At 55.1% G+C, this 26,988-nt stretch overlaps 2 protein-coding genes across 2 annotated transcripts in view; one reads left to right on the forward strand and one right to left on the reverse strand.

The window, feature by feature from the left end:
- The window catches only part of MKL1 (megakaryoblastic leukemia (translocation) 1), a gene marked incomplete at its 5' end in the record, with an annotated part of 243,175 nt that extends 231,718 nt beyond the window's left edge, over positions 1 to 11,457 (forward strand). The window contains 8 exons of the mRNA XM_006890098.1: positions 2,229 to 2,404; positions 2,810 to 2,956; positions 3,884 to 4,137; positions 4,684 to 4,855; positions 5,779 to 6,810; positions 7,261 to 7,413; positions 7,549 to 7,609; positions 10,964 to 11,457. Of these exons, the coding sequence (XP_006890160.1) occupies positions 2,229 to 2,404; positions 2,810 to 2,956; positions 3,884 to 4,137; positions 4,684 to 4,855; positions 5,779 to 6,810; positions 7,261 to 7,413; positions 7,549 to 7,609; positions 10,964 to 11,457 (2,489 nt within the window). The remainder of the gene's footprint in view (positions 1 to 2,228; positions 2,405 to 2,809; positions 2,957 to 3,883; positions 4,138 to 4,683; positions 4,856 to 5,778; positions 6,811 to 7,260; positions 7,414 to 7,548; positions 7,610 to 10,963) is intronic.
- A 1,581-nt stretch (positions 11,458 to 13,038) lies between these two features.
- On the reverse strand, positions 13,039 to 23,341 carry SGSM3 (small G protein signaling modulator 3). Its single transcript, XM_006890190.1, has 21 exons — positions 23,335 to 23,341; positions 22,876 to 22,961; positions 21,835 to 21,901; positions 18,121 to 18,323; positions 17,906 to 18,013; positions 17,171 to 17,314; positions 16,780 to 16,975; positions 16,475 to 16,620; positions 16,057 to 16,281; positions 15,676 to 15,730; positions 15,438 to 15,565; positions 15,207 to 15,362; positions 14,982 to 15,036; positions 14,752 to 14,801; positions 14,498 to 14,650; positions 14,305 to 14,375; positions 14,111 to 14,159; positions 13,956 to 14,041; positions 13,357 to 13,479; positions 13,217 to 13,277; positions 13,039 to 13,119 (listed from the first exon to the last, which is right to left on the reverse strand). Exons 1-21 carry the CDS (start codon positions 23,339 to 23,341, stop codon positions 13,039 to 13,041), a joined length of 2,250 nt encoding a protein of 749 aa, XP_006890252.1.
- Positions 23,342 to 26,988: the final 3,647 nt, after the last annotated feature.

Genomic DNA, 26,988 nt, shown 5'->3' on the forward strand with positions numbered 1-26,988 from the left:
CCGTGGAGCTCTCAGTGACCACTGACAAGCCCTAGCCTTCATCCACTCCTCAAAGTCTTCCTCCTTGATTTCTCTCCCAGGCCGGGACTGGAGCCGGTCAGGTGTGGCCATTTAGTGAGCAGTGTGGTGGTTGTTGAGTGTGGCTGCTGGGCCTGCCCCGTGTGACCCCTACCTTGGACGTTTCCTCTGCCCACTCTGTGCTGTGCTGTGCAGAGACTGGAGCTGGGACTCGGGAGCAGAGTCCCCTGCCTCACGGGATGGTAATCAGGGTCTCGGTCCTTAGTGCCTGCGAGACTGCGTCCATTAGCAGTGGCCTTGAGCACCATGTCCCCAGAGACCAGAGTTCCCAGCTGACAGTGGTTGGAGAAGACCCCACAAATGACATAGCACAATGGAAGGCACAAGAGGGACACTGCAGGTCGAGGAGATGGCACGGACAGTGGCTGATGGCCAGGCATGTTCAGAAATGAGAAGCACCTGAGGTGGACAGTGAAGCTGTTGTTGGGAGAGGGCCCTCCAGCCACACCACATCCTGTACTGAGAAGTGGGGGTGTGAGGGCAGCCCTGCCTCCCCTGCTCAGGGAGCTGTGGGGCAGGAGAGGCAGGCGCTGGCTGGGGAAGAACTAGTCTGGCCGAGAGGAAAGACCTAGGCTCAGATGGAGGCGAGGAAGCGTGGGGCTAGCATGTCCACAGGAAGAAGAGCTGAGGGCGGCAAAGATGGAGGCTGCACTGGCACATGGGGTGATGTGGAGGGAAAGGGGCAGCGCAGGGGGTGGGAGCTCCAGCCCCTCAAGAAGGTGGCGCTCAGTGAGGCTGGTCTGCTGTCTGTGACGGCCTCTCCTCTGTGGCCAAGCATGTGTGCACTCACGCAGCCCCACTCAGACGCCTTCTCCTTTAGCTTAGCTCTTTGACCTTAGGATTCGTGTCAGGTGTCTCTCCTCTGGGCCCTGAGCCTCCCATAATCAGTCTGAGCCCCCCAGGGGCTGGCAGGTGTGCTCCCTGAGAACAAGCTCTGGCCCACAGTGAGCAGACAGGTCTGTGGGTGCCAGACTATGGCTTTCTCCTCTGCTAGCAACTGCACTGGAGTGGACAGGCCAGAGTGAGGGCCACAACTGTGCCCCTGGGTTGTCACCCTGACACACCAGGTCACCCCACCTAGCAGGCTGGGGTGTAGAGAAGATGAGAGCAACATGCATGTTTGAGTACAGGAAGTCTGTCCCTGTTGTGCATGGCCCGGGGCAGGTGGTGGAGAGGTGCTCCTCCAGGGAGTAGGAGTGCCCCAGGTCATGGCCCTGGGAGGACGCCACTGCTGGAGTCACACATGGTGAATGACCAGTGGCTCGTTCCTCTTCTGTGACTGGTCTCCCCCAGAGTGGGTGTCCCCTCAGCGAGGAGCACACAGCACACCTCTGGGCTTGGCCTCCCCATTTCCTTCCTCCTCATTCCTCCCAGTTTCCCACAGACCCTTCCTCTGACCCTGCAGAGGCGCAGGTTGGGACAGGGCTCTTTTGAAATATCCCACTGGCCTGCAAGTTCCTCCCCAGACTTCCCTAGCCTTTTCTTCCTCCTGGTTCTGGGATTTCCCTGCGCCTCTTCCTCACTCTCCAGCCACCCTGCAGCCCCAGGAGACAGGCACTCTGGGGACTAATGGGAGGCAGGAAGGGCAGCCAACCTGCTGCTCCGGCTCTGGGCATCACAGCCTCTAAGCAGCGAGGTGTCTCTTTTCTGAGAACTTCTGTCCCCAACCTGAGAGCCCAGATTCGGAGGCTCTTCCTGGCCCAGGAAGGATGGGGTCAGACACTTGCCAGGAGGAGCCACGTCATTCATACATAGCCCCCAGCCCCAGAGTCCCTCCCTCTAAGCTGAGACAGAGTGTTCTCAAAATAGGGGTTTCTGTGTGGCCATGGGTGGAAGTGCAAGACCTTTAACAGCAGGAAACAGGAGATGGAGGAGGAACCAGACTCCCAGGGAGCGCAGTAGGGCAGAGCTGACAAAGAATTCCAGTAAAGCGTTGAACATGGGTCTTCCTCGACCTGGAGCCCCATGATGGCCCACAGGCCTCCCTCTGGCCTTTGCTCACTTGCCTAAGAACAAGCTGTCCCAGGGTTCTGGGGACAAGACCTGCCATTGCCTTACTGGGTGTGGGGCAGAGCCACTCTGCTGGCAAGCGGGACCTCCCCGCACTCTGAGGAGCCGGAGGTGGGCACTCAGGCCACTCTGTGTGTCAGTGGGCCAGGTGAACTACCCGAAGGTGGCAGACAGCTCTTCCTTTGACGAAGACAGCAGCGATGCCTTATCCCCGGAGCAGCCTGCCAGCCATGAGTCCCAGGGCTCCGTGCCATCCCCCCTGGAAGCCCGAGTCAGCGAGCCACTGCCCAGTGCCACCTCTGTGTCCCCACCTCAGGTAAGCTTGCCCAGATCAGCCTCCGGCCAGGGGCCAGTGAGTAGCCCGGGCTCCGGTGGGTGTCCTGGTAGCTCACGTCCTGGTGCTCGAGCACACCCAGCGCTGCCCTGGAGGACCCCAGCTCAGGCAGCCTGAACCCTGGCTTCCGGACTGCGCTGTCATTCATTCCAGCAGCGACTTTTCTTGTCATCTTTGGTCACCCGCATCTCCACCTCTCTTTACCCTCCCAGTTTCTCCTTGCTTTTCTTTGTCAATTTGGAGGCATCTCTTCTCACCCCTTGATCATTGACTTCAGTCATTGACACGAATGCCACCCCACCTTTCTGCAGTGCTAAGGCCACCTGTGCCTGTGAGGCACCCCAAGTCTGTGTGTCTCTAACCCCATCCCCCTCCCACTCTATGCAGGCTGTGTCTCAGCTGCCGATGGGCCCTGATTCTGGAGAAACCCTTTTCCTAGCAGAGCAGCCCCCTCCACCGCCCCCTCCTCACCTGGCTCCGAGCCTCACCAATGGAACTGTCCCCACCGCCAAGCCCATGCCGGCACTCATCAAGGTAAAGGAACCCTTTGCCCTTGAGCACTCTGTTACCATCCCCTCCACATCAGAGATCAGCACCGGCCTCCCGTGCTCTGACTGCACCCCTCTCTCGTGCAGTTACAGTTCTGCTGCCTCTTCCTCCTCCCTCCTGGAGGTGAGGTACTCCCTGGTTCATCCTTTGGCCCACTCTCCTTCCTACTTCCTCCATCTCCTGGCTCTGTCCACCCCTACATCTCACCGGTAACCACTCACACCATCAGCTCAGGGTACCTCTGCCAAACCTGCCATCAGACCCCCTGCTCCCTGCTCCTGCCAGACTCCGGAGCTGAGCTCTGCTGGACTTCCAGGCGCACCCCTGCACACTCTTTCTCTCTCAGCCCTTTCCAACCTCCCCAACCCAGAGTCATGGCTCCTGACCCTTTCTTGGTTGGCCTGGGTTGCCCCTGGCTCATGTCTTGTGTGCAGCCTTCTCTGCACTCCAGTGGGGAGTCTTTGTAGGGACATTCGGTGCATGGTGTCTGGGACTGTAGCCTGGATTTCTTACACGGTCAGAAAATGGTCTTGGTGACCTCGACCGGTGCTGCCAGGCACATTGGCATCATCCCTGTCCAGGGCCTCTGCTCATTCCTGCACAGACTCCTGCTCGGTCTGCACATGGTGTCTGTCAGCACTTTGCCTCCTGGCTCTGCCCCTCTTCCACGGAGGAGGTGGGGGTGGGGGTGCCTGTACCATGTGCTCCACATTCTCTCTCTGTGGAGGCTCCTCTCACCTTCTCCCTGAGGAGACCTCTGCTGGTGGAGGGGTGCAGTTCAGGGGGAAGTGGGCAAGATAGAGGAGGGCCTTGTCAGAAGCCACCAGGTGAGGGATGGAGGGCTGTTGCATCCTTTTCCTGGGCCTCCGCTCCAAGAAGCCTGTGCCTCCCTGGTGCTCTCTGTCTTCTTAGCAAAGCCAATCCAAATCTGCTGGTGAGAAGTCACAGCGCAGCAAGAAGGCCAAGGAACTGAAGCCCAAAGTCAAGAAGCTCAAGTACCACCAGTACATCCCCCCAGACCAAAAGCAGGACAAGGGCCCCCCGCCCATGGATTCCTCCTACGCCCGGATTCTGCAGCAACAGCAGCTCTTCCTGCAGCTGCAGATCCTCAACCAGCAGCAGCAGCAGCACTACAACTACCAGACCATCCTGCCAGCCCCACCCAAGTAGGAACCTACCTGTCCCCACACCACCACCTCCCCACCAAGAGGGACCCGTCCCAACCCACTCCCATCACCTCCCCGCCAGCTAGGAGCCTGCTTGTCCTTGCCCTGTCTCCACTAACCCCAACAGAGCAGGAGTCAGCCTGCCCTGACCCCATCACCTCCCTATCTTCATCACTGCTCTGCCAGAGTACACGTCCACTGTTCACAACCCCGCGCCCACCTTTGCCTCGCCAAAACAGGAGGTTGCCCTGCCTCGTAGTTTGCCGCCTCAGCAAAGTAGGCCCTTGCACATCACCACCCTGCCAGAGTAAAAGCCCACGTGTCTTGCCACACTGCCATCCACCAGTCTATCCCACTGCCACACCCACCCATACCTCACCTGTCTCTGCCCTAAGGCTACAGGTACCCACCCTGCCGGGGTGACTCCAGGCTTCTGATGACCCCTGGTCTGGAGGCACTGGAGTGTCCTTGGCAGGGCTAGCCTGTGACCTGGGCTCTTGGCATTTGCCTGCAGCAGTATCTATTCCAGCCTTTCCCTCTTCCTAGGCCGACAGGGGAGACCCTGGGGTGCAGTGCAGCTCCTCCGGGACGCAGCCTTTCCACCAGCAGCAATAGCTCCAGTGCAGGGGCCCCGGGGCCTGCAGGGCTGGCGCGCCAGAACAGCATCTCACTGACGAGCAAGCCCGGCGCCCTGCCTGCCAACCTGGACGAGATGAAGGCAAGTGGCCTGCCCCTCCCACCAGGCTTTTTTCTGAGACCCTTCGGAGGCAGAGAAATCGTGAAACCCAGCCCACAGCTCCAGGAGCAAATAGGGCTCCAAACTCCATCACTTCAAAAGTAGGAAGCTGGGGTGCTGAGAGGCAGAGTAACCCTAATGGTAGAGCCAGATCCAGGCACATGATGGTTTCATGTGGTCACTGTCCAGTCACCTAGCTGACGCCCCTTGAACCTTTTGTAGAGCTGCCTGGTCACCTGCTGCTGTTTCTGATCAGGTATTGTTGTATTGTATTGGGTCTTAGCTGACCCTTCAGTGGGTTTTCATAGGCAGTTAATCTCATGGTAAGAGATTGCCCATCCTTTTCCCATGGAGCAGATGGTGGATTCTAATTGTGTGACTGGGTTTGCAGCGCAGCTTCTTATCCCTGGGCCACCAGAGCTCCCTAACCAAATTCCCCAGGGGGCTTGGCCTCAAGCAGAGACCAGCCATGTGGAGGCAGCTGGGCCCTCAGACTCCTTCTAGAAACCCAGCTCTGCCCCTCACTGAGCAGGTGGTCCTGAGCATGGTTTTCTCATTTGTAAAATGCAGTCAGTATATTAAATATATATGGACGCCAGGCTCTGGGCTGGGGGCTGGGACCGCTGTGGCCTCGATATACCTGGAGCAGGCTTGGGGGGGTGGGTCTCCCAGGCTCAGATCTGCACTGTGGTGGGTGAGGAGGCTGGGGGTAGGTGTGGGGTGTGGCTCCCTCCTTGGGGCCATGGACGGATGTGGGCACTGAGGACGGGGCTTACTGGTCAGTGTCTCGTCCTCTCATCTTCCATGATGTCCTTTACAGGACCCTGCTCCCTGTGTCCAGCCTCATGCTCACCGCCTAGACAAAGCCCCAGGTCTCGGCTGACTGGGCTCTTAACCCCTTGCAGGTGGCAGAGCTGAAGCAGGAGCTGAAGTTGCGCTCACTGCCCGTCTCAGGCACCAAGACCGACCTGATAGAGCGCTTGCGGGCCTACCACGACCAAGCCAGCTCCGCCCCGGGAGCCCCCAAGGCCCCCACCAGCACCGCCTCCATCCTGCCCAAGGCCGGGGAGGTGGTGGTGGCCTTCCCGGCGGCTCGGCTGAGCACGGGGCCAGCCTTGGTGGCAGCAGGCCTAGCCCCTACCGAGGTGGTGGTGGCTACGGTGACCAGCAATGGAGTGGTGAAGTTTGGCAGCACGGGCTCCACACCCCCTGTGTCTCCCACTCCCTCAGAGCGCTCCCTGCTTAGCACGGGTGATGAGAATTCCACACCCGGGGACACCTTTGGTGAGATGGTGACATCGCCGCTGACGCAGCTCACACTGCAGGCCTCGCCCCTGCAGATCCTGGTGAAGGAGGAGGGCCCGCGGACTGGCACCTGCTGTCTGAGCCCGGGGGTGCGGACGGAGCCCGAGGGACTGGACAAGGACCAGATGCTGCAGGAGAAGGACAAGCAGATCGAGGAGCTGACACGCATGCTCCGGCAGAAGCAGCAGTTGGTGGAGCGGCTGCGTCTGCAGCTGGAGCAGGAGAAGCGGGCCCAGCAGCCTGGTCTGAGCCCTGCCACCCTCGCCACTGCCACCACCACTGCCACTGTGAAGCAGGAGAGCAGCTTCACCAGCTGCCAGCTGAGCCAGCCATCCCTGCGCCCCACACACCCATGCAGCCCCGGCTTGGCAGAGCCCGCTGTCAGCCCGGCAGATGCTGGTACCCTCGCCCTTGTGCCCCAGGCTGTGGTGGTAAAACAGGAAGCCGGGCTGCCCGAGCCCATACCAGTGCCTGTGCCCCAGCTACTCCTGAGCCCAAGGAGCTCCAGCCTCCTCAAGGGGGTCACACCGCCCACCCTTGTCACCGACTCCACTGGGACCCACCTTGTGCTCACCATGACCAATTCCAGCACAGGCAGTCCTGGGGCCCTGCCCAGTGCGAGCCCCCCACAGGTACGGGGAGGGGGTGAGGATCCTCTCCTTTCCCAACATCCCAGTGTGCCCTGCATTTGTTCATTTAATGTTAGAACCTCCCAAGAAAGGAATTCCACCTCCAGCTTTACCAGTTAGGGTGGTTAAGGGCCTGCCTGGACCCATAGTCAAGGGACCCCAGCCTCTCCACAGGCCATTGGTACTGGAACAGTCTTTTGTGTGGTTTTGGATTTTTAAAATATGTTTACATACAATTATTCATCCACATTGTATTTTTTTTACATAATTAATTACTAATACTGGTACAGTTTTACACCTGGCCTCAGCTTCAATATCTGCTCTGGGGGTGGAGAGTCTTGTACCCCACTTACCTGGCAGCCTGCTCACTGGGTCATGGTTGGCTTGCAGACCCTATCAGGTCAGGTCTTGATGCCTGAGACCATCTGCACACCATTCTTCTCTCATCTCCAGCCTTTGTCTCAGCCTGGCTCTCCAGCCCCTGGCCCACCAGCCCAGATGGACTTGGAGCCCCCACCACAGCCCCTCTTAGGGCCCCCAATTTCTCTACTGAAGAAAGAGCCACCTGGCTATGATGAGGCCGTGAACCAGCAGCCCAAACAGCAGGTGAAGAAGGTGGACGGGGGCTGGCCGGGGCGGTGGGGCTTCAGGGCTTGGCTGCAACTTGGACAGAAAAGGCGCCTGGACCTGGCCGGTGTGGCCTCTGACAGACCTTCATCTCTTTTCCTATTTGTCCCACAGGAAAACAGCTCCTCGAGCCAGCAGATGGATGACCTGTTTGACATTCTTATTCAAAGTGGAGGTAATTCTAGACTCTGAGGCCCAGCCCCTCCCTCATTGCTGGTTGTGTGAGCTTCAGGCCCATTGATCTGAGATGTATTTACTGCATGTTTATCAGGTCTCAGACGTGCAGAAGGACATGTTTCTGAGTGGATATACAAGCCCTTCTCAAGGCCTGAGAAGAGGGGGTGTCTTCCACACTGGTTATTTACCAGATACCTGTGTGGAGTGTTCTGGTGAACAGAGTAGTGAGTGTGTGTGTGTGAGCACCAGGTCCCACACGGGGAGTTAAGCCATTGACAGAACTACTAAACCACAGGTCAGAAAGGAGTACAGGTGACGAGGACAAGTGGAGGAAGTTGAGGGGTGTGGAGAGCTGGAGCAGGGGAAGGGGGGAAAGGCAGGACCAACCATGATGAGGACTTAGAGGAGTCTGAGCTCGAGGCCCCCAGAGTAGTCACCTCGGCACAGACCCTGGCGGGAGGGTGATGCCTCCTGTGCCCGAGGAGTGGCGTGCTCAGGAGTGGGCATGGGCACGCGTGAGGTCATAGGAGGGGCGGTGCGTTTCCCATGAGGAGGAGGTGTTCTCTGGGCAGAGGAGGCAAAGCATGAAGATCTGGAGGACAGGCATTGAGAAGCAGGAAGCAGGGGCTGGTGGGTCGAGACCTGGGAGGAAGCAGGAGGCTCTCCCTGAGGCCACCACAGGAAGGTGACAGGTGGGAAATGGTCTCTTGTAACCTGCTAAAGGTCATGCAGGTTGCTGACCGGGATAGTTTGGGGCAGAAGGTTAACTAGCTGAGAAGGAAGTGAGCTCCCAATAATGCAGCAAGCCCAGTGAGGACCCGGGGTGACGGGGTAGGGCCTGGTGCTAACTGAGCTGAAGGCTCAGCAATAAGGGCACCCAGATGGGAGGTGACAGCTGTCCAGTGTCAAGACACAGAAGGAGAACAAGTCAGAGGGAAGAGTTCTGGGCTAGACATGACCCAGCTGGTGGCACTGGGGCCGCTGTGACAGTGACCAGAGCACAGCAGCATTCCGGCCCCCAGGTCCTGTTTGAGGTGAGATAGGACGATGCACTGAATGATACACAGGAGAGCAAGCACACCCGATTCTGCAGATTGTGTGTTTTTCATACACTGAATATTTGTGTAACCCTGCAGTATGTTGTTAGGACAGCATTCATACCACATGCCAGCAAAAGACTGCTGAAGATCATTCAGAAATGGCTAGAACATTACACAGATAAGGGACTGCTAAAAGATCAAGGAGGATTTAGGAGAGACCATGATATCACTGCTGATGTCAGATGGATCCTGGCTGAAAGTAAAAAATACCAGAAGAATGTCTACTTATTCTGTAATGGCTAGTTACAGCTAACATTAAGAATGGAAATCTTAGGGAGCTCTGGTGGCCTAGAGGCAAGAAGCTGCACTGCAATCCCAGAAGTACATTGTTCGACTCCAACAGATGCTCTGCTGGAGAAGGACGGGTAATCTCCTCCTGTACCAGTCAGATCTGATTTGACGGTACACACACAAAAAATAGTAAAATACCAAAAAAAAGAATAATGGAAATCTTAGAGCATTTAATTGTGCTCATGTGTTTGAAACCTGTACCTAGACCACAAAGTTGTTGTGTGAATAGGACAAGAGAACACTACATGGTTTACAATTAAGAAATGTGAGCATGAGGGTGATATCTTTTCTCCATATTGTTTATTTTCTATGCTGAGCAAAGTATTCAAGAAGTTGGACTCTGAAAAATTATGTGGCATCAGGATTGAAGGGAGACTCATCAATAGCCTGCATTATGCAGATAACACAACCTTGCTTGCTGAAAGATTTCAGGAACTTATTGCAGAGGATCAAGGAATGCAGCTTTCAGTTTGGATTGCATCTCAACATCAAGGAAAAACAAAAATTCTTAACACTGGCCCGATACGCAACATCATGTAAAAGGAAGAAAAGACTGAAACTTCATCTTTCTTGGATCCACAATCAACAAATCAGGAGACATATTACATTGGAAAAGTCTGTAGTCAAGGATCTCTCTAAATTACTGAGGAGCAATGATGTCAGTTTGAGGATTAAGGCACGTCTTGATTCAGGCCTTGGTCTTGCTGATAATTTGCTGTGCATTAAAACCTAGCCAGTGAATACGGTTGACAGAAGAAGTGGTGTTGAGAGGAGGATTAAACCTAGATGGCCAAAAGAACAAGCATGTCTTGGAGAGGGTGTAGCCAGAGTGCTCTTTGGAGGCAAAGATGATAAAGCTTCATCTAACATCCTTCATGCATGTTGATAGGAGGGCTATTCCTAGGAGGACACGATGCTTGGAAAAGTGGGGGGGCCAACAAAGGTCCAACCAGGTGGATTGACATGACTGCTGCAGTGGGCTCTAGTGTGTCAGGAAGTGCAAGGATGGCACAGGACAGAACAGGGTTCAGATCTGTTGTTTGTAGGGTCAAGATGGATCGGACTCAACAGCACCTAACAACAAGAAGCAGAGTCTGCTGGTGCCATTTTTCCAAGAGCTTGTGCTCACGTCATAGCTTTGTGGCACATTTTGGCCATTCTCGCAAAATTTCAAACTTTTCCATAATGTTGTAATTGTGTACTGTAGAGTCAAAACTGACCCACCAGTGGATTTTCAGAGGCCATTAATTGCACAGGAGGAGAGTGCCCATCCTTCTCTCTGAGCAGTGGGTAGCCTCAAACCTCAGGTGGCCCTCAGCTTCGTGCCACTAGTGCTCATTTAACAGATTACCAAGCAAAAAACAAAACCCACTGTCCTCACGTCAATTCTAGTTCATGCAGTCAGGTTTCTGAGGCTGTAAATCTTCAGAGGGGGCTCTTCTTTCTCCCTTACAGTGGCTGGTGGGTTTGAACTGCTACCTTTGTGGTTAGCAGTCCAAGACTTGACCTCTTCTGGCCACGTAACTCTTTTCACAGAGCCGTACAGTGCGCACTTAAGTGCTCAGGGACTGGAGCATTTATGTGGCCCGCATCACTGTGTCATGGTGGGGTCTGGGACCAGCTCACACTGTCTCAGGCCGTACACCAGTGGAGATTTTTTTTTATCTTAGAAAAACAGAGGCGTTCAGTAGCAGTTGACATGAATATCAGGGCACAGATGGGCTCTGGGTACCCTAGGGTGGGCGTCTCTCAAACATGGGGGCGGGGCAGTGGACATCCAGGTGGGACGAGGCTGCATGTGCACCGGGAGATGGTACAAGAAGGCAGTTTTCAACTCTGTGTGAGTAGGGGGGGATGGGGGGGCATTGAGAAGTGAGAAGATGCACAGGGGCTGCAGCATTTCAGCCGGGGGACGGGGTCAGCACCTGGCCCTGTTTCTAACCTAATACTCCGGTTGGCAGAAATCCCCGCGGATTTCAAGGAGCCGGGAAAGGAGAAGCCCCCCTCGCCCGCCGCCTCCATGCTGGCTGCACAGCCCTCGCCCAGCGCTGAGCCCCCGCAGGCCGCCCCCGCGCCGTCCAGCTCGCCCGCCCTCCCCGGGCGCCTGGAGGACTTCCTGGAGAGCAGCACGGGGCTGCCACTGCTCACGGGTGGGCATGAAGGCCCGGAGCCCCTCTCGCTCATCGACGACCTCCACAGCCAGATGCTCAGCAGCTCCGCCATCCTGGACCACCCCCCTTCCCCCATGGACACCTCAGAACTGCACTTTTCACCCGAGCCTAGCGGCCCTGTGGACCTGGCTGACGGGCACCTGGACAGCATGGACTGGCTGGAGCTGTCGTCGGGCGGCCCCGTGCTCAGCCTGGCCCCCCTCGGCACCTCAGCCCCGAGCCTCTTCTCCACGGACTTCCTCGACGGCCATGACCTGCAGCTCCACTGGGACTCCTGCTTGTAGCTCCTGCTCCGAGGACGGGCCTGTGGGGGGGGGCTGCCGGCCCCCAGCCCGATCCTGCTTCTGTGTGGTTGTGAGGCTGACAATCACAGCCTGCCTCCCTCCGCAGGAGGCTGAGCCCTGAGGGGCTCGCACTCACAGCGCAGGCGACCCCATGCTGCTCGGCCTGCCCAGGTCTGGGCCTCAGCGTGGACGCCTCCTCTGAGGGCTGCTGTCTGGCTAAGGCCTGTCTCCCACCCCCTGCGGGGAAGACCCCCACCAACCCTCCCGCCGTCAGTGGCCTCAGGCCCCCAGAGTGTCGGAGGGCTCCTGCCGTTCTGGTGTCTCGGACACTGAGCCCTTTCAGTGGGAAGTTTCTGTACAGGTGTATATACCTCTATTCTGTATCAACATGCACACCCAGAAAACCAAATCCGATGCTGTCGAGTTGACCGACTCACAGCGCCCCTGGAGGCTGGAGAACTGCCCCGTGGGGTTTGTAAGTCTGAAATCTTGAAGGAAGCTGACTGACTGCCATATTTTTCTCCCTTGGCGTGAGTGGCTAGTGGGTTCAAACTGCCAACCCTTTGACTAGAGCCGAGTGCTTAATCACTGTACCACCAGGGCTCCTCTGATGCCCCCCCCCCACTTTGGGGCCAGGAGGAGCAAGTGCAGCCCCCTCTCCCGCTCTGCACACAGATGGGCCTGGGTCCAGGGCCCCAAGCTGGCACAGGCCCACCAGCACATGTTTGACATGTAGTCACCCTGCCACGCTGCGACATCTGCCCTGCTTCCCAGCCCTTTATCAGTGCCACCAGGGCAGGGGTGCTTCCTGGCCCTGTCCCTGCCACAGTGCCCCACCCCACATCCCTTGTTCCCTCCAGGTGCCCCATCACAGCCACCACTGGTCAGAGTTGGCTTTGCCCAGGACAGATGGGCGCTAGCCCAGCCCTGCTCAGGGACCCGGCCTGAGGCATCCTGTCCATCTAGCCTGTGACTCAGGGCTCAGGGGCACCAGAATGAGTGCTGGGACCGAGGTGGGGATGCTATGTGACATCTTTAAAATAAAAAAAAAAAGACTAGCAGCTGGCTTCAGTGCCCCTCTTTGGGTGGTGCGGTGGGGTGCGGACACCAGGCCCACTCAGGCCTTCCTGCTGGGGCGAGGCCGGCATGAGGACCACAGCAGGACAGGCCGTGGCCCACAGAAGTCAGGAGGCTTTTTCTCAAAGACCGTTTATTCACAGGCCACCCCCCTTCCTGAGCAAAGACTGGCAGGACAGAGGCGGTCCCACCTCCTCACAAGAGGTTTGGTGGGTGTCCATCCTCAAGGACTCCAGGCAGAGCCCTCCGGCTCAGAGGGACAGGCCAGGCATCCCCTCTGACCTGCCCCTGATAGGCCACTGCCCCTGCAATGGTCTTGTGATCCTGGGCACGAGCTCTGAGTGTCCTACCCCCACAGCTGGCGGGGACCCCACAGCTAGGGTGAGTGGGGGGCAGCAGCCTGTGACCAGCCAGGCAGAGCTATCCTCCTGTTCGAGGGAGGGTCCGGTGGCAGTGGGTAGGCTCCTGGAGGCATCGGCCTGGCGTGGCTTTGGAGGAGCACTGTCACCCGTCTATGTCCCAGCTGAACAGGTGGTGCTTAACCAGCATGTCCTGGACCCCCTCCTTCAGGGGTCGCTTCTCCTCCTGCACGTAGGCCAGGCCTTGCGGTCACAGCCTTGGCACCCAGGAACCCACCCCTCAGCCCACTAGCACCCCAGGAAGGCCCGGAAGGACCACCCACCTCTCTCTTCACAGGAAGTTCCCAGTCCTGGGAGAGGCTGAAGGCAAAGCAGCAGAGGACGCTGAGGGCGAGGAGGGTGGAGGTGAGGGTGGCTCTGCCCCGTCCTCCGCAGCCCCCCCCGCCCCCAGACCTGAGCTCACCGGAGTTCACACTTGATCTGGACCCAGCCGGGGCTGCGCAGGAACGACCAGGGCTGGTACCACTTCTCCACGGTGGCCAGGCTGGAGCAGAGCACTTCCAGCCACAGGTGCAAAACCTGCTCACTGGGACACAGGACGAGACACTGTGATGGGACACTCACCACCCACCCCCTGACAAGGTCAGGCCACTCCCTAGTGCCTCCACCCCAGCCTCGCCTGCAACAAGACTGTGGAGGCCCCGCCACCACGCAGGAGGAGGTCCCTGACCCCCCAGCCCGTACAGCCTCTACTCCCCTCAGATAAGATGCGTCCCAGGCCCCCCCCCCGCCTCCCGGCCAGCACCCTCCTGTTCAAGACAGATGCTGCACTGTGGCCTCCTGGCCCTCTAGCCTGGACCAGCGCTCTCAAGGGGACGGGAACCCCTGGCTACTGCAGACACCTCCCACTTCTGCCTGGCTGCCCCTGAAGGTCCCACCCAGGCATGTGGTTTATGCCTCGATTCTGGAAATATCTCCATTCACGGGTCCCAAAGCTCCTGACTCACGTGGTGCCCACGCCGCGCGTGCCTGTCAGATACCCACAATGGAGACCTCACTCACTTGAGCCCCACACAGATGAGGGAGCGGAGCTTCACATCCATCTGCGCGTGCACTGCGTCATGGGTCACGTTCACAGACTGCACGGCCTGTGGGGCACAGCTGTCACTTGGGTGCCCTGCATGCTGCCCAGGGAGCACCCCCGACAGCCTCCTTACCCGGTAGAGCAGCTCCTCCGGGGTCAGGACTTTGCCATCTTCATCCAACCTGCAGAGGGACCACAGCACCCACTGCCGCCCATGCCCAGGGCCCTGCCTCCCCCCAGCTCTGCCCGCCACAGCATGGGGTACCTGCCTGTCTTACACAGCATCAGGTAGGACCCCCCCCCCTTTCCTCCCCAGGCACAGCTTACCTGTAGGTCTTACAAAGCACCAGGCGGGAGTACACGGAGTCGAAGTCCCTCTCCACTTCCCGGCCAGCAGCCTATGGACGGCTGGGCATCAGGGTGGGCAGGACTGCCACCGCTAGCTCCGCAGGCAGGGACCCCCCCCCAGGCTGGACAGGAGCCCCGGGGAAGGCCTGGGGGACAGGGCAGCCTGACCTACCTCCTCAATGAACAGCCAGGGGTGGCAGGCACCGCCCAGCAGGGACGGCTTCTTCAGCCCGTGTTCAAACAGGGCCTTGAGTGCCGGGCACAGGGTCCCTCGCACGAGGTCTGTGACGCCCTCAGTCACCGAGTCGTCCCCCGCGATGGAGTACTGTGGACAAGCAGGGCTGAGGCGGCCAGCTAGAGCCCTCCCGGCCGCTCTGGGACATGTCCCTGCTCCAAGTGCAGGCCCCGAGGGACAACCTTTCTTACCTCTTTGCTTCGCTCGTCCAGGACTTCCACGAACTTGGCTGGAAACCAGCCTGTGGGAGAAGCAGGTCCAGTGAGGTGTCTGGGCCCCGGCCCCGTGGTGCATCGACCAGGGCAGAGCTGGCAGGCCTCCAGCAGGGCAGCCACTCAGAGGAGAGGGACTTGGCCACCTCACCCTCCCCATCAGCTGGACGGGGGCGCCCAGTCTGGGGCAGTGGTCGTCCTCCGCTCACCTCGCAGGCCGTTCAGCTCCCCCACCCAGCAGTGCTCATCCTTCTGGGAGACGATCTGCAGGGAGGGCAGGCCCAGAGCTGAGCCCCTCTGGCAGCTCCATCCGAGACCCCAAGTTCCCAGGAAGACGCTTGGGGGCAGGATGGGGTCCCGTGGAGGGTCGGGGGGCAAGGTGAGGTGGTTTGGGAAGGTGGGGTCAGTACCGGGCAGCCCCGGCACCCACACACCGTGATGATGTCGTTCTTCCGGAAGCCCAGCTCGTCATCGTCATGCCGCTCGAAGTCCAGCAGGGCCTTGGCTCGGCGGCGGTGGCCACGGGAGCAGGCCACGTAGTTCTCGTGGTCCCGCTGGTGGCTCTCCATGCTGTAGTCGGGGGTCAGCTCCTGTCGGGACGGAGGCCGTGTGGGGCTGGGACGGTCCTGATGGGGCTGGCAGGAGCCCAGGGCGGAGTCACTCACCACACTACAGTTCTTGGGGTCTGTGCACTGGAAGTGACGGGCCACCCGCAGGACAGCTTCCCGGAGGTCCGCCACCAGCTCCGTCTGCTTGATGTTCTTGGCCTTGAGTGCCTCCAGGTCATCCTCCCCTGGGAGGTGGGACCGCTCACACTCCACACCCCTGCCCCGCTGCCTGGACCCCCCTGGCACCCAAACCCCCTTCTGTGAGCTGCCTGCCCTGGAGGGGACCTGTCCTCACCAAAGAGCAGGGAGGCGAAGCCTGACTTCCTCCGCTGAGCTCTACGACGGACCACCTATGAGCAGGAGAGTCGTTCAGGGGACCTGGAGGCCAGGGGGCGGGGGCACCTCAGCCCAGAGGAAGTCCAGGGTTACAATCCTCCCATGTGGTGGCCCCAGGGTCACTGGTGCCGCCTCACCCACCACCAGACCCCTGCTGTATGCACACAGCATGGTCTCCCTCCTGGGGATGGGGGTCTGGTGCTAGGCTGCAGCCCCGTGTGGTAAGGCCAGGCCCCACTGGGCCTTGGGTGCTGAGTGGGACAGGGCGGGGGCAGGGCAGATGGTCAGTCGGTTCCCACAGCCTCTCACGGTTCTGCACGGTGGTCACCTCATGACCCACCTGAGAGAGGTTGGCAGTGGTGCTCGCTCCCAAGAGCTGACCCTGGTCCGCAATGAGGTAGGCCAGGTGCTTCCGACGCTGGGTCTCCACGGCCACGTCGCTCAGGGAGCCGGCCAGGCGCATGGCTGTCTCCAGCAGCAGCTCTGCGTCCTCCATCTGCGACGGGATGTCGGACAGTGTGTTGAAGATGGAGGCCGAGTTCTCCGACTGGATCAGCTCCTCCTCCTGGGTCAGGTGGGAAGGAAGGGCGTCACCCCAGGCTCCTGGAAACCCCAGTCACTGTCCTCAGAGACTGGCCGTCAGGGCCTGGAGCGTCAGGGAGCAGGCAGGGATGCAGGCAGGGATGCAGGGGCAGCGCCTTGTCCACCAGCCCTCCTCCACAGGGGACGACGTGGGGCTGTGACAGTGGGCCCGGCACCTTGAGGCGCAGCATGCCCAGCGTGGTCTGGAACAGCACCCGGGAGCCCTCGTAGAAGAACAGGTCCCAGATGCGCAGCAGCAGCCGGAGGTGCACGACGCTGGCGAAGGCCGTGAGGAACCAGTGCAACGTGATCAGGGACAGCTCTGCGGACACAGGCACTGGGCTGGGACCAGGACAGCCCACAACACCCCAAGGACCCACGGCTTTTGTCTGTGCAGACGACAGGCAAGGACAGAGACCACCACCCAGCTCTCAGTCTGTCAGGGCCCTGCCCCCCTCCTTCAGCAGGGCTCCCCCAGGACCGATGTCGTGTTCCTGCAGCAGCCGGTCCAGCCTCGGCAGGTACTGCACGATGAGGTGACGCAGGACGCGCTGGTCCGTCTGGACGCCCAGCAGCGTGGTGCTGAAGTAGGAGGCGGGCAGCAAGTCCTCCACGATGGCGCACATCATCCAGAAGGCGTCCTCCTCCTCCAGGAACAGCAGCAGGCAGGCGGCCACCTGGCCAGAGGGACAGGGCCTCTCAGCAGCAGTTTGTGGCAATCAGAAGGGCAGCCCCACTCCCGGACCACAGGGAGACGGCCAGAGGACACCGGCCGGAGGCAAGAGCCTGTGCCCCCCACATACACTGACGACCCGCCCGCAGGGGCGTGACCCACTCCTGCCCTAGGGGGACACCTGGAGGACCCTGCTCACCATGCCAGTGCCCTGGCAGTAGCCGATCTCAGGGTAGAGCCAAGCCAGGGCTCGCAGGATCCTGCGCAGGCGTGGCACCCCGATGCTGCTCAGGTGGGCAAAGCAGGCATTGCCGGGCATGGTGCGCAGCAGGTCCTTCTCGATCTGCAGGCAGCGACTGGCCGTGAGCCCGCAGCCCCGCAGAGAGGCGGTCAGCCCACAACTCCCTCCCCCAGGGGTGTCAGGAGGTTGTCGCTCGAGCTACCCTGTCCCTCAGGACGTGACCCCAGCTAGAGGCTGGTGAACAGCCACTCAGAATGCAGACTCACTGACTCCTTGGCCCCTAGTGGGCACCATGATGCCAGTCCAGTCTAACGGCCTGCACTAGAGGGGAACTGCCCCGATGGCACCAGGCCGCACTCCCCTGGAAGCCAACTGCCACCTGTCTCCCTGCACAGGACTTGCCTAACTGATGCGCCAGCAGAGTTAGTGTGGATGCTGAGCGAGTGTGGACGAGGCCTGGACGCCTGTGTCAGAACCTTCCCAAACCAGGTCTTTAAAACCGCCCAGGGATGGAGCCCCAGCTCTACCGTGTCCTGCCCAGCACCCGGGCCGTGGAGACCATTCTCCCTGTGGTCTCGGGACAGGAGGCCCCAGCTTGCTCTGATGTGTAGGGGGTGGGGCGTGGCTCAGGAGAACTAGGGCCAGGACACCCCAAGCACGTGCCCCTGACCGGCAGGCCAGTGGCAGCCTTACCTGCTTGGCTGCGATGGTCTCGTCATTGGAGCTGTTCTTCACCATCTCGCGGTACGACAGCTCTGAGCTCTGCTTCTTGTTCAGAGCGCCCGAGAGCCGCATCCACAGCTGGAGAGGTGGGCAGCACTCAGCTCCGGACCCCTGACCCGTCGGGCCAGCCTCCCCTCAGACCCCTGCCTAGAGTGGGCCCCTCACCCCCGTCCAGGCTGCCCCACCTGCGGCCGCATACTGTGCGGGATGCCAGCCAGCACCAGGGAGCGCAGCTTCTCTGAGCGGGGCAGGGAGACGGCGATCTTGTCCCAGGTGAGGTCCCCCACATCATGGTTGTGGGTGAACTCCAGGTGGGCCTGCCACTTCAGGGTCTGCTGAGGGTCCTCCGCCAGAGACCCTCCCAGCAGCCTCCTGGAGCTGTCCGCGTCTGTGGGCGGCCAAGGGCCGAGTGAGCAGAGGAACGTATGGACGTCACAGCCGAGACCAGACCTCTCTGAGTACAGACTCTGTGCTTCCCCAAAGGCCCAGTGACCACCAGGTGGGCTGCCACCTGCAGACTGAGCTGTCCTCTCCACAAACTCACCCTGTTCTGGGGGTCCCCCTGCTCCCACAAACACTACCACTCCTCCAGCTGCTCCTTCATGGTTCCATCCATCAGCAAGCCCTGCTGATTCTCCCTGCAGGACAGAACTGCCCCGTCCAGCTCCCCAGGCGGTCATCTTTACAGCAGCTGGGTGCCGGAGGGGTGGAATCCTCCACCTTGGGGTAAGCAGCCGATGCCTGAACCAGAGCCACCAGAGTTTCTGCTTCTCTGACCATCTGACATTAAACTCTCATCTCCCCTCTTCTCTATTCCCCCCATTCTTTTCATAGCTCTTCCTGCCCCAACAGGCTCTGGGGGAGAGCAGTGCCCAGCACAGCCAGCTCCCAGAGTCTGTGGACAAGGAGGCAGAGTGTCCATGCAGGTCCCAGGGCGGGGGTTCATCCCACAGGGAGCCTTGTCCTCCTTCAGCCTGGAACTGCCAGCACTGCCTGTCCAGTCCACACCACTGGATTCAAACACCACAAATGCACTCTGATGAGCATCAATAAACACAACTGCATGGCCTTCATCCCATCAAGATATAAAATTCCAGAATGTTCCTGTGGCCCGACAGCCCCAGCCTGTAACCTCTCCATACCTGCCTGCAAACTAGAAGAATGAGAGCCGCTACTCTAAGGGCTGGAAATGTTAACGGCCAGAAAGGGACTGGTACAGCGTCCTCTGGTTCCTAGTCCAGGCCTGCAGCCAGCTGCATGCTCCCCCACAGGCTGCAATGTCTCCAGAAGTTTGAACCCACCAATGATTCCAAGACGAAGATGGGCAATCTCCTCCCGTTACAATTCACAGCCTCGGAGACCTGAAGGAGGGCCAACCTGCTTAACAGCGCGAGTCTGAGATTTCTGAGGTTACATCCTGGGGACCGTTGACTTCAGGTTCTGGCTGAAAGCTTCCCAACAGCCCATTCAGAGCCAATAGGTCTATTTATGGTAGAAAACTGTGAAAATGACCTAAAAGTCCACTTAAGTTATAGGAAAATAGCTATTAAACCACAATTTTAAGTTCATTATAAGGAGGCATCATACAGCCACTGAAAATCTGCTCTCCTGAAGAGAAAGTAACCAACATGGGGGAATCCTCATGGCATACAAAGAAGTGATATATAAGCACTATAAAAACAGCACAGTACAATCTTACTACGCACAGTGGGCCTTTTGTTCAAAATGGCTTTTCTTGACCAGACCTCTGTCTGAATTTGCTACATGGTGGTGGAGGAACATGCAAATAGGGTATGTTAGTCCATCCACAGGCAACTGGCTAGTGTGGCATTCCACCAGGTTCAAATTGAGCAGCTAAGGCAGGAGAAACGTTAAGAATCTCACTGCCACCAAGGAAGAAGAAGCAAGGAATGCAGCGTGTGTCCTTGGGGCCAGGTATTCCTGTGCCAGTCACACCAGGATCTACACGGGAGCAGCAGCAGCCTCAGCAGAGAACCAGAGGGGGACATGGGACAGCTGACTTAGGGCTGCTGCCCCTGAGCCGGGGCCAGGGACCTGCCCCCAAGCTTCCTGGAGGACTGAGGGAAGACGCCCTGACTGCAGGATGAAGGGAACTCTGTAACATTGACCTAAGCCATAAAGGTGAAGGTCAAAGGGCCTGAGAGCACACTTTAGAAGCTGTCTGGATGGAGGAGCTGTACTGTGCTGCCAACCTGAATGACAGTCTATTAACTTCCCTAATAAACCCCGCAATGGCGTATGGCCTACCAGATCTGTGTAGTCACTGCAGTGACCCAGCGGAGAATTAAGACTGGTGTTAGATTAGCAGAATTTGGTGGAGTATGGGAGCCCACGGCGGACTTTATGTGACTTGGTTTTGTACTGTGGATGGGGAAGGTCTCCTTTGTGGAGTTATGAGAGATCAAGTACAGCCCTCTCCATGCTGCCTGCACTCATGTCACACTTACGTAAACAACACACTGGAGGACGATGGACTGTATAATAATCAAAGACAAAAACCAGCTGGGGGCAGGGCTGGGTAGGGAGGAAAACGTGCAACAATGAATCAATGGAAATCCAAAGTTTATAAACTTTCATTAAAATTTCAACTAAAAAAAAAAAAGAAAACCAGCTGGCACCATGGGTACTGACTGTGGATCCAAATGCAATTAAATCCTTGACAATATTAGAGGATTATAAAATAGCCTTTATCTTTATAAGACATATAACTATACATATTTATAGTTTTCTAGTTATATACCTACAAGGAGTGACTTTTACACCTTAAAATTGTGACTTATAAAAAGTCATTTCAAGGGGAGCTCTGGTGGCTTCGTGACAAGAAGCTGCACTGCAATCTCAGAGGTACACAGTTTGAATCCACCAGAAGCTCTGCTGGAGAAGGGGCAATCTTCTCCTGTACCAGTCAGATCTGATTTGACAGTACACACAAAAAATTACTTTTTTAAATTATAATTTAAAAAAATTTTTAATCATTTCAATACACATGATAGGTGTGAAAATAGGCATTAAGTGAGGAATTTCTTTGTTATATAATTTTTATAGCAATTTAGGAGTTGAGTTATGAGTATACTATAAGAGTAACAAGTTAAAAGTAAAACAGTGATTTTATATATTAACTTCTTGTTTGAATATTTCAAACTAATTTTCTAACAAATTTTTACTCCCTACACATGCTATGCTTGCTCTATTATGTTAATTTTTTTTATTATTTTGTGTGCGTGTACCATCAAATCAGATCTGACTGGTACAGGAGGATATTGCTCCTCCTTCTCCAGCAGAGCATCTAGTGGATTTGAACCATGTACCTCTGGGATTGCAGTGCAGCTTCTTGCCACTAGGCCACCAGAGCTCCCCTATTATGTTAATTTAAATGTAAGTTTCTCCCTGTTGAATTTAGTAATCAAAGATTGGGGTTTATATTTTGGGAAAAAAACCCACTATAAAACCAGCCAGATACCAGCAATAATTTTCAGATGGTAGGATAATGGGTTCATTTTGTTTTAACTTTCCCACATTTTTGTATTTTTCAACTACTCTATAATGAACATTATTACTCATATTCTCAGATAACTCCTTGTCATTGAGTAGGAACAGACTCATAGCTGACCGTCCAGCAGGTTTTCAGAGGCTGTAAATTCTGAGAGGAGACTGCCCATCGTTCTCCCTCAGAGCAGCTGGTGGATTCGAACCACCTGCCTTTGAGTTGGCAGCGCAACTCCCTTCCCACAGGGCCACGAGATAAAGACCACTATAGTGTCCCTCCAAGCCATCCAGTTTCCCTATGCTTTTAACAGCACTGCCCCTGGGTTCAGAGGCTGAACGCAGGGTGAGCAAAGTCACCGGTGCCAGAGGCTCCTCAGGGCAACCACGCTCACCTTCCTTGTCCACTCGAAAACCAAACTCATCGTAGCAGAACTCGGGCTGCTCCACCGACTCTTCTTTCTAGAACAGGATGAGGAATGTTGACTGAGCTCCACCTCAGGGCCCACGGTGCAGATCCACACAAGTTCTGGAACACTACTCCCCCTGCCCGTGCTCTGCCAGCCGCAGCACCACCCACCTTCACGTCTCAGGTCTGCAGTCCCCTGCCCTCCTACTGCTCCTCTCCAGTCCTCCCACGTCACAGGGCCCTTCCCAGCCACGTTCTCTAGCATCTGCTTTGTTGTTCTCACAGACCAAGCAGGAGACACACTTCATGCATCTGTGTGTCCCGCAGAGTCCTTCAGCAGATCACCCTGAATATGGGGAGCATACAGATCTACAAATGGGCTGACACTGCCGCCCTGAGAGGACCCAGTGGCTACCAGCACACAAGGTGACCCCTCCAGATCACATGATGTCAGCTGAGTGGTTGTTACAACTCAAATTGATTCCTAAGTAGTTAAATTCTTTCTCTCAAATAGGAAATTCTAAAGTAAGTTTGCTCTGGTGGCCCAGTGAGTAAAACACTGCACTACCAACCCTAAAGCTAGCAGTTTGAGTCTACCAGCTGCTCCATAAGAGAAAGAGGGGCAGTCTCCTCCTGTGTGATTTAGTGCCTCTGAAAACCGGCTGGAGGGTCAGCCATGGGTTGGTTCTGACTCAACCACAGGAAATATTTTTTCAAAGTAACGTTCACTTATACAAGTATACTAAGTATATAAGTCCCTTTGATGGGCTGAGGATGTGAGCTGAGAGCCCTGGAACAGGCTGGTTGGGACGGTCCTTCCTTCAGGAGCTAGGTTTCTGGGATGCTTCCCAGGCAGGGCCACACTCCCGCCCAAGAATCATTAGATGCTGGAGCTTCAATGCCATCTCTGCTCCCGAGTGAACATGGAGTAATCCACCAGCACTGAGAACCCACAGCAGCAGGGCCCCTTCAGGCCACGGCGTGAGAACACATGTGGTGTCTGGGGTGGGGCTGAGAGGGCATCTACCTGTGTGCACTTGGCCAGGATCTCCTGGGGCCATATGCTCGGGGTCAGGGCTGAGAAGGGTCCGCCAGCAGAAGGCGTGTGGCTTCCTAGAATCCAAGAGGCACAGACACAAGACAATGGAGAGCATTCAGGAGCAGGACACCCCTCCCACGAGGCCCTCCACTGAAGGACTGGATGTGGAGGGGGCGGGCATAGAGGCAGGAAGAAGCCTCTCAGACTCTGTGGGCAACGCCACAAACTTCATCTTCTTACACAGGCTGGTGGAGTGCAGAGCTGCAACAATAGTTCAGTAACTTTCCCAGCATCCAAGGTTCCTCCTTTTTCTCCAGCTCTTTTATCTGATGATCTATCTAACAAGAAATGGTCTCCAACTGGCAGGTTTCTCCACCTGATGGGTCCTTCCGAGTGAGAGCCTTGCCCTTTTCCCCAAGGTCTGCTCAACCATCTACTCCCTCCTACCTGACATGGTGCCCAGGGTCGGTCCGCTGCCTGGGCACTTACTCTCCCAGGGTCCTAGCGCTCCAAGGTTCCTTGGGCTTCATCTGGTCCAGAGTCATATGCCTGTGAGGGGAGCAAAGAGGGAGCTCTTCTGAGAGCCCTTCTCCCAGGAGCCCAGAGACGAGGAGAAAAGTCCTAGCTGCAGATCTGCAAGCGAGGGGAGACCTCAGGTGTGCAGAAGGGGCTCTACACAGTCCCCCTGTCCCAAGGGGCAGCACAGAGCTCAAGGAAATGCTCCTTTAAAAAACAAAATCACTGATGACTTTGAGCTGTGGTGTTGGAGAAGACCACTGAACATTCCACATATGACCAAGAGAATAAACAGTCTATTTGGTGTTAAAAAAAAAAACAATCAAAAAAACAAACAATAAAATCACACCAAAACCTTTAACTTTTTCTTGAGTCTCTAAGTTTGGATGTTCTAGAGGAGTTTTTGAGGAATCATCTAGAACGACTCACCTTCCACCTCCCACTGCCCTCCCCTTTATGTTCACTTTAAAAAGCAGGACTCAATGATAAAAAGATGTAACCCAATTCAAAATTAGAAAGTCCTAGAACAGCAGAATTTCCAAAGAAGAAGTAAAATCGGCCAAAAGCACAAAAAAAGATGGCTCGCGTTCTAGCCACCGCTGCTGTGTGCACTGGCACGACTGATTCACAGTGCTGTGATCCTAGGGGACAGAGGAGAACTGTTCTGAGAACTTCCCAACGCTGTAAGTCTTGCTGAGCCAATCCCCAGGCCATCTCCTGAAGAGAGACTGATGGATCCTACCCTACCCCTTCAGCTCTTAACCACTCCTTTCATCAGCTATTAAAGCTCACACCAGGAATCAGATTGATTACAACCGTGGAAGGAACTGTTGGAGAAGTTCATTATCAGTAGTGAAAAATAGGCCAGGTACTGACTGTGGAACAGACCATCACTTTCTCATATGCAAGTTCAAATTAAAGCTAAAGAAGGTTAAATCATATCCACAGAAATAAAAATTTGATCTTGAGTCTGCCCTCCCCCCCCGAATTAAAAAGCCAACTTAAGAATAGGTTTGAGGCCTTGAATACTAATGAACAAAGACCAGATGATCTGAGTGAAGAGATCAAGAATGTCAGTCTTTACAAAGAAGGAAGAAGAAAAGACCAAAATAGATGTTACCAGAGACTCTGAATATTGCACTAGAGAATCAAGAAGCTAAAGCAAAGGGAAGAAATCAAGAAGTAGGGGGGAGGGGTGGGCAGGGAGAAAAATGCAACAATGAATGAATGGAAATCCAAAGTTTCTGTAAACATTCATTAAAATTAATAATAATAAAAAGAAATCAAGAAGTTAAGGAGCTGAATAGAAGATTTCAAAGGGCAACTTGAGAAGACATTCATTATTATGAAATGTGCAAGGAGCTGGATTCAGAAAATGAAAAGGGCCAACCTTGCTGAGCATTTCTTAAGCTGAAGAAACTGCAGAACAAATTGAAACCACGAGTTTCAATGCTTAATGATGCTAAGCACAGAATATTGAATGATTAAGGAAGCAGATGGAAGGAGTATACAGAGTCATTGTAAACCGAAAAGAATTGGCTGACATAGAAGAATTTCAAGAAACAATATATGATCAAGAGGCAATGGTGATGAAGGAGAAACTTAAGGCTGTTCTGAAGGACTTGGCAAAAAATAAAACCCCAGGAATTTATGGAATACCAATCAATGTATTTCAGCAAACAGATGCTGCCCCTGATGTGCTCACCAAGTTGTGCCAAGAAATCTGGAGGACAACTAGTTGGCCAAGTGACTGGAAGAGATCTATATTTACTCCCATTCAAAAACAAAAAAAGGTGACTCAACAGAGTGTGGAAACTATTGAACAATATCACCAATATCATACACTAGCAAAATCCTGCTCAAGGTCACCTAGAAATGACTGGAACAGTACATTGACAGAGAACTACCAGAAATACAAGCTGGGTTAAGAAGAGGTCATGGCAAAATGTCAGATGGATCTTGGTCAAAAGCAGGAGGAGGAACATTTATCTCTGTTTCACTGACTATGCAAAGGCATTTGACTGTGTGGATCACAACAAACTGTTTCCTCGAGGAAAATGGGAATTGCAGAACACTTGATTGTGCTTATATAAAACGTACACTTGGACCAGGAGGCAGTCTTCAGAACAGAGCAGGAAAGCATTGCATGGTTCAAAATCAGGGAAGGATTGAGTCAGGGATGCATCCTGTCTTCAAATCTTTTCAATCTATATGCAGAACAGATCATCTGAGAAGCAGGGCTTTTATGAGGAAGAGTGTAGCATCAAGATTGGAGGTAGACTCATCAACAACCTACATTATACAGATGACAAAATCTTGCTTGCTGAAACTAAAGACCTGAAGCTCTTGCTGCAGAAGTTCAAGTCTTCAATATGAATTGAAGTGTAACATCAAGAAGATATCAACAATGAATGAATGAGAACCCAAAATCTCTGTAAATGTTCATTAAAACTAATACAATTTTTAAAAAAAAAGAAGATAAAGATTCTCACCACTGGGCCACTGGAGAAGAGATTGAGGTTATTAACAACTAGAGTGTGCTTGGTTCCACAATCAACAGCAGTCAGGAAATCTAAAGACGAATTGTATTGGAAAAATCTGCCCTCAGGGACCTCTCCAGAGTGCTGAAAAGAAACTATGTCAGTCTAAATACTAAGGTGCACCTAATCCAAGCCATGGTCTTCACAATTACTTGCTATGCATCAGAGAGCTGGACAAACTAAGGATGACAGAATCATAATCGATGCCTTTGAACTGAGTTGCTGAAGAAGAGTCTTAAACATACCAAGAACTGCCAAGAAAACAAATAGGTCTGTCTTGTGCCTTGGAGAGGGTGAAACCAAGTTTCTCCTTGGAAGCTAGGATTTTGAAGCTTTGTCTCACATACTTTGGGCACGTGGCCAGGAGAGACCGGTCCTTAGAGAAGAACACCATATTTGGAAGGGTGGAGGGAGCGCAGGAGAGGAAGACCCTGGATGAGATGGATTGATACAGTAACTGGGGCAATGGCAATGGGGGTTGGTGTGTCATAATTAGTGAGACTGGCTCAGGACAGGGCAGGCTTCAGAGCTGCTGTACATAGGTCACTATGGGACACAGGCAACTTGACGGCACATAACAACAACAAACAACTTCAGCGATATTCTGCTTGCCTGTGATATAAGTAATATTATTTGATAATTTCCACATTCTGTTAGATCACCTTTCTTGGGAATGGGAACAAATATAGACCTCCTCCAGTCAGCTGCTCTCCAAAATTCCCAGCAAAGACTGATGAGCACATCCAAGGTTGTATCTGTTAGTTAAAAAAATTGTCAATCAGATGCTTACACATGTTTATTGCTGTGTTGTTCACAATACCAAAGAGATACAGACAACCCAAGTGCCCATCAACAAATGAATGGATAAAGCTGTGGTATAGCCACACAATGGAATACTATGCAGCATCGGAAAAGAAGAAACGCATGAAATATTATACAAAATGGGTGACCCTGGAGGATATTATGCTGAGCGAAATATCTCAGTCACAAAAGGACAAATACTTCATAATGCCACTGTTATAAAACAGGACTGACATCAGGGTTG

This window comes from Elephantulus edwardii, unplaced genomic scaffold (assembly GCF_000299155.1).
Source record: "Elephantulus edwardii isolate Elephantulus edwardi_28Jun2011 unplaced genomic scaffold, EleEdw1.0 scaffold00086, whole genome shotgun sequence".
Classification (NCBI taxonomy): domain Eukaryota; kingdom Metazoa; phylum Chordata; class Mammalia; order Macroscelidea; family Macroscelididae; genus Elephantulus; species Elephantulus edwardii.